Raw genomic sequence first — 12,471 nt, 5'->3', positions numbered from 1 at the left:
AGGGTTCCCTGGTTGTACTTTAAGAAACAAGCTTCTACCCAAATGTCTGTTACCCAGGTGGGTAAACTGAGTCCCGTAGGGAGGAAGGGTCCTGTCCAGAACTGCACGGTGGATGTTTTTCTCTTGGACTCTGAGCCTTCCTCTCTCCCCTTGGGTCTCTTTGTTTCTGACTCGGTCCCCTTCCTCCCCTTTCTTCCGACGGGCCCCGAGCCGCGGCGCCCCCAGCATCCGGCCGGTTTCGCGATTCCGGAGGAATCCCCCGAGCCGCCTGGCCCCGCCTCTAGCCCCGCCCCTCCCGCGGCGGTGACCTGCTTCTATTGGCTTTTTTGTACGCCGCCCGCACTGCTATTGGCTGAGTCCGTGTCCTTGGCCCAACCCCCTCCGAGAGGGCGGGGCAGGGCGGGGGCGGGGCAGGGCGGGGGCGGGGCCCACGAGGGGCCTGGCGACCGGAGGGCAAGAGCTTCGCGCCCCACCCGCTGAGTTAACAAGCGCGAGTTCCGCGGCGGGCGCTTCGGCCCCTCGGAGGCGGTGGGACCGGATCCCGGCTGTCGGATCCACGACGGGCCCCGAAGAGCAGGTGAGAGAGCGATGCCGGGGCGTAGTTCGGGGGCTACCTGGCCGCCCTCCGTCTCTCCCGCCACGTCGTGCCCCTGCAAACCCGGCTTCCCCGTCGGCCTGTGTTCCTGCCGGAGTTTCCCTCTCGCTCTTGCTTTCCCTCGGTCTCTGACCCTCTTTTGCTACATGTGTTAGGAGAAGGCAGTGGGTCTGAACTGCCCCCACTGGCATGGGGCGGTGCTCTGGCACCAGAGAGCCCCCCACTAACCCCCATGGGGACTCTGATGGACTCTACTCCTTTCACCTGGCGCCAGGTGCCGGGGCCAGATTCCAGGCTGTTGGGAGAGCCAAGGCCAGGCCCACTACACTGGCCACCTAGGAGCTCCCCAGTGGCCTGAAGCCTTGGCCTCAGTTTTGCCAGCTGTGAACTGGGACTGTCACCCGCTGGGGTAACTGGCAGGTGAGCTGACCCAGATCTGCGGGCTTCACTACCTCCTCTATTCTGGGGCCCCTCCTGGAGGCGGGGCAGCCCCAGGTGTAAACAGGTCTCCATGGTTACCTCCTGAGTATGTCTCAGCCCAGCTGAAGGAGGTGAAGGCCCTGAGGGGCTGCAGATGGGTGAGAGCAGTTGTGCAAGTGGTGAGGGAGTTCAGATCTTGGAATTTGACAAACCTGCGTTCCCACTCTGCCACTCACAGATGATTCCGTTCTCCCAGCCTCAGTTTCCTGTCTGTATAATGGAAGGAACATAACTCCTGGGGCTCAGTGCTGCTTCCAGGATTAAATGCAGGAATGTGAGTCTCCTTCAGGTCCTCAGGCAGTTCCCTTCCCTTCTCTGGGCCTCAGTTTCCCCCTCCAAAATGGAGTAAAGAGGCATTTCTCCTGGCCCTCATACCCTCCCACTTTCCCTCTCTGTAACTGTCCCGGCGCACAGCCTCCACGTTCACACCCAGGCATCGTCTTGCCTCAGGGCCTGTGTACCGCTGTTTCCTCCACCGCCTTGCCAGGTCCACAAAGTCAATTTTAAAACATAACAAGTTGCCTAGATGGGCTGGGCCAAGGGCTGGGCCGCTGGGAGGGCGGAGGAGGGCAGGGACGCCGTACCTATGGAAACCATAACAAAGAGCTGTAGCCCCAGCCACACAGACACCTGGGCTGCCTTCTCCCACTTGGCAGGCTCCGTGGCCTGGGACACCGGCGGTAGGTGAGTGCCCCGGCCCATGGGGGTCTTGAATCCCATTCTGATGGGGAGCAGGGCAGGGGGTCCCTAAGAGAAGAAATTAGGCAGGTGTAGATTTGAGGCCCCATGCTGTTGTGTCCCCTCCTGCTGCCTCCTGCTGTGTAGCCTTGGGTGTGTCTGAGGCCCTGAGCCTCAATTTCCTCCTCTGAGGCCTGGGCAGGTAAGGGACCTTTTGGTTGCTTGGTGGTCTAATGAGGTGGATTTAGGGGGCCTCAGTGTCTCTGTCTGTCAAATGGGGCCACACGACGGTGCCTGGGAAAAACCAGCTGTTGGCATGGAAGCAGCCACACTTAGAGGCAGATGCTGAGTAATAACTCATGCTTGTCTGGGTTCGGCCCCAGGTATTATACACCGAGAGGTGGGGGGGCCCAGAGGTGGCAGGACCGGCGCAGGCCCACAGCATACCCACCTCCTTCGGGATGCCTCTACACCCCTCCGTGAGACGACCCCCCCTGGAATCCCACCCCCCTGAGCTTTCATGGAGGGACCACAGGCTGAGTCCTTGAGAGCTTCTAAGGCCTTGTCCTCCAGGCCTCAGTTTCCCCTTACGTCCAGTGCGATGGTGGAGGTTGGGAGCATCCACCCGGGGAAGCCCCCCTCCAGAGGGGCTCGTGCTGTGCTACTATGTAACCTTGGGATAACTCTGTCTCTGGTCTCAGTTTTCCTGGCTGAACAGTGGGGTCCACGAATGAGATCTCTATGACCCTCTGAGAGGTCATTTATTCATTCAACAAACTGATTCTGAGCACCTACTGTGAGCCAAGCTTCAGGGTTGGAAGACATGTACTTTTCAGCCAGAAAATCATTACACTTAGTAGTAACTGCATGAAGATAATGGGGAGTCAGGTGGATGGGGAAGTTAGTTTAAATGGGGGTTCTGAGACGGCCTCCTGAGGAGGCAGCATTTGATCTAAGCCTTGAACGACAAGGAAGAAACAGCTACGTGGAGACCTGGGGGGAAGGGCATTCCTGGCCCAGGGCACAGACCCAGCAATGGCCCTAGGGCAGGACCTTGCCTGGTGTGTGGAGTAACAGGGAGGAAGCCTGTTGGGCAGAGTGAGCTAGAAGAGGAGGAGGAGGGGGAGGGGAATGGAGAAGAGGGGGAAGAGAAGGAAGAGGAGGAGGAGGAAGAAGAGCAGAAGAAGAAGGAGGAGGAGGTGAGGGCAGGGAGATGATAGAGGAGGTGGATAGCCTGGAGGGAAGTGAGCAAAGGAGGGCTGGGGCCCCACTTAGGTGTTTACTGGCGCCCTCTGGTGGCTGCTTCAGGGAGGACAGCATGGGATGCCCGGGACCAGGGATGAGCCCTTGGGTAGGTGAGAAAGGTGCAAATCCAGAACTCATTTAGGGGCTGCATCCACTTTCCTGCCACGTGGCCCTGAAGCCTCCACTTGCTGTTAAACATATTTTGCCCAGCCTAGCCCCCGCCGGTCCTGTGCTTCCTCGCATGGGTTTTGGCAGTACTCTTCCAACATTCCTGTTTGGCCCCCCAACTCTTCCTCGGTAGAAATCTGACCACAGTTGAAAGTGTCCTGGCTTTCCCTGCAGCCTGGCAGGTGGCCAGACCCTGCTTGTCCTTGGGGTGGCCCCCAAGGGCTCTAGGAAACCCAGTTTGATAACCACTGGTGTCTCCCCAACCTCAGACAGGCCGATTCCCCTTTCCCTTTGGCCATATTTAAAATGAGCACTGACTGAGCAGTGTGAGCAATGGTTACTAAAGGGCTCCATGTAGTGGGTACCTGATGTTGTGTGGGAGCAAGGTCTATTGCACAGTGGGCAGAGGCGGGGGCCCCCTGAGGCCATCCTTGGCCATTGCAGCCAGGACAGAGAGGAGAGAAGGAGTGGCTGGTGTGGACCTGCCAAGCGGGTGCATCAATTATTGACACCCTTTGTGTGGGGCATGAAGAATTCATGTGGTGGGGGCAGGCTGCCCATGGCCGGTGGCATGCTGGAGCAGTCTCACCCCAGCTCATGAGAGCCCCTTGCTGTATTTTCAGTTTTGCCATTTATTAAAAATGACAGACTATGAACTTGTGGTTAATTACATTATATTAGAAATAAGGTGTGGAATATTATTCAGCCATAAAAAGGAGGGAAGCACTCACTGACACTCACTACAGTGTGGATGGACCTGGACCACATGGTGCTCAGAGAGAGAAGCCGGACACACAAGGCCGCACAGCGTGTGATTCCCTTTGTGTGGAATGCCCAGGACAGGCCGATCCAGAGGCAAGAAGTGGCTCTGTGGTTGCCTGGGGGAGGAGAGGAGGGGGATGGGGAGTGACTCCCAGGAATAGTGGGAGTTGGCGTGTCCAAAATGGGAATGGGGACAAAGGTTGGAGTCCAAAACCTGAAATGGGGTTGGCAGAGAGCAAAAGTCCGAAGCGTGGACCAGGCTCCATTGTTTTGGGGAAGAGTGTGGGTGGCAGGGTAGGAGTCAACAGAGCCATTGGGGGTCTGGACACCCAGTTCACAGAAGGGAGAGCTGCCCCTGGGGCATGGGTCTTGTCTGTAGCCACTGTGGCCTGTGAGGGGTTGTGAACGGCCTGTGGCCTTGCTGTTCCTCTCACAGCGGACAGGTCCTGCCCCAGGACCGCTGTACGGGCTGCTCCCTCTGCCCGGCTCACCTTCCCCCAGACCTTGTCCTTTCAGTCCCAGCCCCAGGGGCGCCACCTCAGAAAGGCCTTCCCAGCAACCCCAGCCCATGTCACCTGCCTGTCCCTGTCACTTCCCTCCCTGCCCCCGTGGCCCTGAAATTACCCTGTTTATTTCCATGTTCATTGATTTCTGGCACCTCCTTCCAGTGTGGGCGACATCTCTTAGGGGGCCATTTTGGAAATTTGGAAAACTTCTATTTTTTTTTTTTTGCTTCTGATAATAGCAGGATGTTCTAGTGTTTGGGGGCAGGGACCAGGGACACTAGGTGTCCAGCCATGCTCAGGGCAGCCCTTGGCCTCCACTTCCTAATGTCCTGCCAAAAACATAAGCTGATGAGTGGGGGTGGTTTTTTTTCGATAGGCATTTATAACTATACTAGAGGCCCAGTGCATGGACCTAAGCCAGCAGGTGGACATCTCCCGAGGGGTCCCGGATTGCAAGAGGGCGCAGGCCAGGCCGAGGGACCCCACAGTTGGTGCACGATTGGGGCTAGGGAGGGACCGCAGGAGGGATCCAGGGCATGTCCAGCCTGTCTCACCCAGTCCCAATTGGCCAGACCTCAACAGCAAACTAACCTACTGGAGTGTCTGCCCCCTGGTGGTCAGTGAGCGTCATAGCGATCGGTTGAATGAACGGACACTTAACATATTAGGCTTTTATTATATAGGACTAGAGGCCAGGTACATGACATTCATGCACTAGGGAGGCAGGGTCCCTCAGCCCGGCCTGCGCCCTCTTGCAGTCTGGGACCCCTCAGAGGGATGTCCACCTGCTGGCTTAGACCACTGCTGCACTCACCAGCCGTGAGCCCAGCTCAGGGCTTCTGGCTGAGCGGCACTCCCCTGTGGGAGTGCACTGACCACCAGGGGGCAGCTCCTGTGTTGAGTGCCTGCCCCCAGGTGGTCAGTGCATGTCATAGAGACCAGTTGTTCCGCCATTCAGTCTATTTGCATATTAGCCTTTTATTATATAGGATGTTCACCATATGGGCAAACCTCTGATAGATTTGCTCCATCCTTGAGTGCAGTGAGCTCGAGCTTTTAAGGAGGGAAATTCTTTTTAATCTAACATGTCTCACCCTGGCCAGGCAACTCAGTTGGTTAGAAAGTCATCCCAAGCCCTAACCGGTTTGGCTCAGTGGATAGAGTGTTGGCCTGTGGACTCAAGGGTCCCAGGTTCGATTCCAGTCAAGGGTATGTACCTTGGTTGCGGGCACATGCCCAGTAGAGGGTGTGCAGGAGGCAGCTGACCGATGTTTCTCTCTCATCGATGTTTCTAACTCTCTCTCCCTCTCCCTTCCTCTCTGTAAAAAAATCAATAAAATATATTTAAAAAAAAGAAAGTCATCCCAATACGCCAAGGTTTCACCTTCGATCCCCAGTCAGGGCACATACAAGAATCAATCAATAATGCACAAATAAGTAGAACAACAAATCTCCCTCTCCCTTTTTCTCTTTCTCTAAAATCAATTAAAAAAACAAACAGACCTGTCCTGAGTACCTACTGAGTGCCTGTCAATGTGAAAGTGATTTAAAAATCTTATGGCATTATCTTACTTTCTGTTTGTATTAAAGTTTGGGCCAAATCCCATTTTTAAATTCATTTAGCATTATAAAAAATGAGCTATAAAATATATAGTGAGGGGCATAGAGATATGGGTATATACTCTTAATAGTAAGTGCTCCGCTTGATGAGATATAAACTCAGAGAATTTCAAAGTATTCAAATTCCAGAACATTCCACCACCCCTAAAAGAAGCCCTATCTCCATCAGCAGTCAGTCCTCACCTCCCTCCAGCCCCTGGCAGCCTCTTCCTGTCCCTGTGGATGTGCCGGTCCTGGACATTCCACATGAATGGAATCACACTGTGTGGCCTTTGGGGTCTGGCTTCTCACTGAGCACCCTGTGCTCAAGGCCCATCCACACTGTAGTGGGCGTCAGCGCGTCACCCCTTTTCGTGGCTGAGCGACATTCCACTGTGTGGGCCACATTTTGTTTACTCATCTGTTGATGGCATTGGGGTTTTCACTTTTGGGTACATGAATTGTGCTGCTCTGAACATGCGCGTATGAGTTTCTGTGTGGACGTGTGTCTCCATTTTGGGGGAGTCGATGTTTGTGAGTGGAATTGCTGGGTCATGCAGTAACTGTGTTTGCGGAACTGCCAATACTGATTTCCACAGCAGCTGCACTGTTTTCCATTTTCATACCATCTGTACGTTTGAGGGTTCCAGTGTCTCCACAGCCTCACCAGCACTGGATACTGTCTTTTGTTGTTAATTCTCACCCAAGGATATTTTTTCCATTGATTTTTAAAAAATATATTTTTTTATTGATTTCAGAGAAGAAGGTAGAGGGAGAGAGAGATAGGAACATCAATGATGAGAGAGAATCATTGATCGGCTGCCTCCTGCACCTCCCGCACTGGGGACAGAGCACACAACCAGGACATGTGCCCTGGCCGGGAATTGAACCATGACCTCCTAGTTCATAGGTCAACGTTCAACCACTGAGCCACGCTATTCCATTGATTTTTAGAGAGAGTAGAAGGGAGGTAAGGAGGTAGGAGGAAGTGAGGAGGAAGGAAAGAAGGAAGGAAGGAAGGAAGGAAGGAAGGAAGGAAGGAAGGAAGGAAGGAAGGAAAGAGAGAGAGAGAGAGATGTGTGTGTGAGAGGTTCGATACCCAGCCCCCAGTCAGGGCATGTGCAGGAGGCAACCAATCGGTGTATCTCTCTCACATTTCTCACATAAAATTGTTTTCCGATGGTCTTAGGCTCTACAGTCTCGACCCACAGGTTGAGAACCGCTGCTGTAGAGCCTAAGACCATCGGAAAACACAGATATTTACAGTACGATTCATAACAGTAGCAAAATTATAGTTATGAAGCAGCAACGAAAATAATTTTATGGTTGGGGTCACCACAACATGAGGAACTGTATTAAAGGGTCGCGGCCTTAGAAAGGTTGAGAACCACGGCTCTAAAACGTGAGTGGGCTTTTTTGGCTGTAATGATAGTGGGGTTATGGCATTTGGTGGGCAGGGGCCAGGGACACTAGCCATCTGGTCCCTGAACTTCTGGGCAGTTCCTGGAAAGACCCTGACTCAGAAGGGCTGGCGTGGCACAGCCTGGCCATCTCCTGGCTTGTTCTGGGACCTGTGAGCACAGCAGGCAGGAAGGAAGGCCATGACCTGCTCCCAGCTGTTTGCAGTGTTTCTGGCAGAACAATGGGCCGGGAGGAGGGGTGGGCGTGCAGCCGGGCTGGCCCAGGGATCTGGGGACTAGCTGGAGGGGCTAGAAGTGTGGAGGCTGGGGAGGGAGGCTGTAGTTGCCTCCACTCCCACCCCTTTTCTTTCTGGCTTGGGGAGGGGGTGCTGTGGTGGCCCAGGCCCTTTCTAAAGACTGTCAATAGGCCCAACTCTCCTCTAGAACCAGCACGCCTCACCCCAGGACCTACAGATGGGAAGGTCAAGGCCAGAGGAGGGCAGAGCCCTGCCTGGGCTCACACAGCAACCAAAATAGGCAGAAGGAACTGGGCTCCAGGGCCCTTGGGGTCCAGAGCCTGGGCCTCATCCCTGGACTCAGAGGAAGTTCCTCTCTGAGCCTCAGTTTGCCCATCTGTAAACTGGGGAGATTAGACCCAGGCCTTGGGAGTACAATCTCATTCCAATGTTTGCAGACATCCTTTCCCTCATACAGTCAACAAACATGGGCCACTGCTCTGTAGTACCAGGCCCTGGGCTGGCCCCTGGAGACGCGGCGTGAACAGCCCCTGCACGTGCCATTGGGTCAGCGAGGCGGACATGGCCACCAAGGTCTCGGGGCCACAGCGGAGGATGCCCAGGGCGACGTGGGAGCCAAGGGGCACCTGGCCCAGCCTGGGGCCTCTGGGAAGGGTTCCAGGAGCGGGTGACAGTGCTGCTGAGACCTGAAGGATGAGCAGCAGTTTATAGGAAGAGTAAAGGGAATGGAATAGAATGTTCTAGAGAAACTGGGGGGAGGGCATGGGGACTTGTGCCCAGTGGCCAGCCTGACGCTGCTGCTGTTACAGAGGCCTTCGCATCCAGGTGGCTGGATGGCTTCGAGGTCCAGCCTCTTGCCCAGGGGACAGGCACAGTCTGGTGGGCATTGGGCTTGGCCACGAGCTTCTGCTCCGGCAGAGTTAGTTCTTCCCCATTTTATAAGTGGGGAGACTGAGGCATCGGCAGTTATGTCTCTTGACCCAGTGGTCAGAGGGCTGGTTTTGTCATGGGGGACAGCCCCGACACGCCAGGACTCGGGGTGACTTGCGGTGTCAGCTGGGAAAGGTGGAGGGGCTGACGAGCAGGGCGCTGGGGAGCCCTGTGTTCCTGTGTGGCCTGGGGAAGTGGCTCAGCCTCTGTGCTTTCTTTTGCAGAATGGGCAACCTGCCCAATACCCGGTGGAATGACAAAACGGGCACATGTGCCCGCGCAGGGCCTGCCACACGGTGCTGAGTCAGTGGTACCCTCGCTGTGGCCCCGGCCTGTGTCGCCCCGCGGTCTGGTGACTGGTGTGGGGGGCAGGGAAGGCTGCTCCAGGAATCCCTGTGCGCGCCCTAACCTCTGCGAGGGCGGCTGAGGGAGGGTTGGCCTTCTCCCGGGGTCTGAGCTCCCACAAAGGCAGGCTTTGTAGGAGCCCTTGGGTGTGAGTGGGAGCCCACAGGACATTCCTGGTCTGGCCAGCCTGGGGCCAGGGTGGGGGTGGATTCTGACCAGGGCCTGGGGCAGCGGATGAAGGCTGGGGGTGGGTCTCGGGTTCCTCTTACTCATTCGGCAGATGTTTCTGGATCTCCAAGGACACAGCGGGTAAGGAATCAGGCCTTTTGCCCCCACTGTGGCCTGGGGCGGGGCAGACCAGTGGGGAAGCAAAGCCGGGGGAGCAGAGCAGGGATGGGGGTGCCTGGGGCATGTGTGGCCCAGAGGAGGTGCCCCCCTCGGTTTGACGGTCCGGATAGTTTTCTGGAGGAGGTGGTATCCAGGCTGAGCTGAGGGATGAGTCTACCAGGGGAGAGGCAGGTGCTGAGGGGCCAGGGCATTGCGGGACGTATAGGAGGCCACCAGGAAAGGGGCGGGGCCCGGGGGCCGCGGGAACTGATGCTGGTCCGTCTGTCCTCGGCAGGGCTAATGGACACCTTCAGCACCAAGAGCCTGGCCCTGCAGGCCCAGAAGAAGCTCCTGAGCAAGGTGGCGTCCAAGGCGACAGTGGCCGTGTTCATCGACGACACGAGCAGCGAAGTGCTGGACGAGCTGTACCGCGCCACCAAGGAGTTCACCCGCAGCCGCAAGGAGGCCCAGAAGGTGCTCAAGAACCTCATCAAGGTGGCAGTGAAGCTGGGCCTCCTGCTCCGCAGCGGCCAGCTGGCCGGGGAGGAGCTGGCGCTGCTGCAGCGCTTCCGCCAGAGGGCGCGCCGCCTGGCCATGACGGCCGTCAGCTTCCACCAGGTGGACTTCACCTTCGACCGGCGTGTGCTGGCCACCGCCCTCCTCGAGTGCCGGGATCTGCTGCACCAGGCCGTGGGCCCGCACCTGACCGCCAAGTCCCACGGCCGCATCAACCACGTCTTCGGCCACTTTGCCAACTGCGATTTCCTGGCCGTGCTCTACGGGCCGGCCGAGCCCTACTGCTCCCACCTGCGCCGCATCTGCGAGGGGCTCACCAGGATGCTGGACGAGGACAGCATATGACCCGTCTCCAGCTCTCCTGCTGGGGCCTGGGGGGGTGGGTTTATCCTATTTTATGACCTTTATCCCCGGTCTGGTTCTAGCCAAACTCCCCGGACAGGTGGCCTGCCCCCTTTCAGAGGTTGCTGAACCGTTTAAAGCAGCAGTTTTATGGACCCTTGTCACCTCTCCCACCTCATCTCTCTGGAGAGGAACTCAGCGTGGAAACGGGCACAGCCTGCGAGGCCAGTGGCCTCCTCACGCACCTCGAGACCGCGCTCTGCTCAGGTCCACCTGTCCTGAATGTGATGACCGATGGCACCCCTCAGTCACTGGATGCCATCTGACAGCTGGTGCTGCCTACTGCATGTTGTAACCCGGGCTTTTTAATCCCTTCAGAAAGGAGTCACACTGAACTGGAAGGAAGTAATGGGGTGAGCAGTCTCCCCCGCTTTGTGTAAGTTCTAACCCCCAGGACTTCCGAGTGTGACCCAAATTTGGAAAACAGGGTCGCTGCTGACATAATTGGTTGAGATGAGATCACAGTGGCGCACAGTGGGCCCCTAACCCAGTGTGACCGGGACACTTCTAAAAGGGAGACATTTGAACAAGAGGAGAATGCCATGTGAAGGTGGGGCAGACATTGAGGGATGTGCTGCAATGTGAGGAACACCAAGGATGGCCAGCAACCCGCAGCGCTGGGAGGGAGGCTTGGGACAGCCTTGAGAAGGAGCCGCCTGGCGGAAGCCTGGACCTCAGACTTCTGGCCTCCATGACTGAGAGGAAACAAGTCTCCTTCCAGCCGCCCAGCCCAGGGAGTGGGCACAGGGAGCCATGAAGAGGGCTGCCGGGCGCTGGTGTGTGGGTGAGGACACCTCGATTTGCTCGGGATCTCAGCTCTGACTCCCACGTGGAGGGGACAGAGTGCCTTCTCCATGCCGGGCACCAGGAAAAAGACATCTGAGAGGCATGCATTGTCCAACGATCATTTCATGTTTGAAAAACACACTGACAAATGTTTTTCAGACCTCTGAAAGCAAAGCTCCCAAATCTTGGCCTTGGGGACACCCACAAGATGCAGTGATTTTCAACTCGGGGCGTTGACAGATAGGTGGGGTGTGGGAGCGCATTTGCAAATTTTGTCAGAAGGGGGCATAGATTGCAAAACAGGGCTACAGGTCCCGCCATGCCAGGAAGGTTGTTCTGGGTGCCAAGGGAGAGGGGGAATGATCTGTGACAGATCACGGAGCTCGGTCTAGTTCGTTCGGGGCAAAGGTTGCAAACAGGAAGCCTGCAGGCCGCATTTGGTGAGAAGATGGGTTTGCTTGCCCCATCCCGTGTTTGAGCCATCTGAAATCAGTGGACAACATTTAAAAAGGGAATTGCACGTGCCAATCTAGATTTGGAGTCTCTCTCAAAAACCCGGCTAAGCCTGAACTGCCTGCTGGTGAAGCTGCGTAGAGGTTGCCCCTCTCTGCTTTGCTACAGTCTCCACCTCTCCCTTTTGCCTCTCCCTGGCCTGTGGTGCTGGCTGATAAGATTATGCCCCCAGATTCAGGTCAGCCTTTCTGTGGTTTGGTTTCTGCTTCCTTGAAGAAGCCAAAGCCTTTCACCTGAGAGTCAGCTATTCCTACCTCCTACGTCACCGCTCTAAGGCCAACTTCCCCACTTATCTCTCCAGTCAAGAGACAGATCTTCATATTCAAGAGCAAACGTGCATTCCTGAGAAGCCCCAGATGAAATTCTTTGCCCTCAGCTCTGCTGAATTTATCAATATGCATAATGCTTGTACTTGTTCCTTGATGGGCTGTTCTGCCTCTTGACTCTTTATAAGTTTGGGATTTAATTTTGAAAAACCAAAGAGCACTACAGAACAATTTAAATAAAAGCACATGTCATTATGTGAAACTGACTTGAATTGCTTGGTGCTGAGTTTTCTCCTTGGGGTTTTTGCCTTTTAAAAAACAATTTTTCTTGAGCCCTCCCTGGCTGGTGTGGCTCAGTTGGTTGGGACATCATCCCATGCACTGAAGGGTTGTGGGTTCAATTCTGGGTCAGGCACATGCCTAGGTTGTGGGTTTGGTCTCTGGTTGGGGAGCATACGGGAGGCAACTGATCTATGTTTCTCTCTCACATTCACGTCCCGCCCTCCCTCCTTTCTTCCCAATCAATAGGCATGTCCTCCGTGAGGATTGGAAGGGAAAAAAAATCTTTAAAAAATATTTTTTCGATTCCAGTTGACATACAATATTATATTAGTTTCAGGTGTACTGCATAGTAGTTAGACACTTATGTACCTTGTAGAGTGATCACTCCGATAAGTCTAGTACTCACCTGGCACC

The 12,471-nt window shown here is 55.6% G+C and overlaps 1 protein-coding gene across 1 annotated transcript; it reads left to right on the top strand.

Annotated features, from left to right (window-relative positions):
* The first annotated feature begins 452 nt into the window (after window positions 1-452).
* TNFAIP8L1 (TNF alpha induced protein 8 like 1) lies at window positions 453-12,047 on the top strand. The gene is made up of 2 exons (XM_028159461.2): window positions 453-577; window positions 9,588-12,047. Exon 2 carries the CDS (start codon window positions 9,593-9,595, stop codon window positions 10,151-10,153), a length of 561 nt encoding a protein of 186 aa, XP_028015262.1. The 5' UTR covers window positions 453-577; window positions 9,588-9,592; the 3' UTR covers window positions 10,154-12,047.
* Window positions 12,048-12,471: the final 424 nt, after the last annotated feature.

This window comes from Eptesicus fuscus, chromosome 6, assembly GCF_027574615.1.
Source record: "Eptesicus fuscus isolate TK198812 chromosome 6, DD_ASM_mEF_20220401, whole genome shotgun sequence".
NCBI classification, from domain to species: Eukaryota; Metazoa; Chordata; class Mammalia; order Chiroptera; family Vespertilionidae; genus Eptesicus; species Eptesicus fuscus.
The sequence above is the reverse complement of the archived record's forward strand: the minus strand, read 5'-3'. Positions and strand labels throughout refer to the sequence as shown.

What these genes read in the sequence shown, in the direction of transcription:
- TNFAIP8L1 (XM_028159461.2), top strand. Translation starts at nt 9,593, where the DNA reads ATGGACACCTTCAGCACCAAGAGCCTGGCCCTGCAGGCCCAGAAGAAG.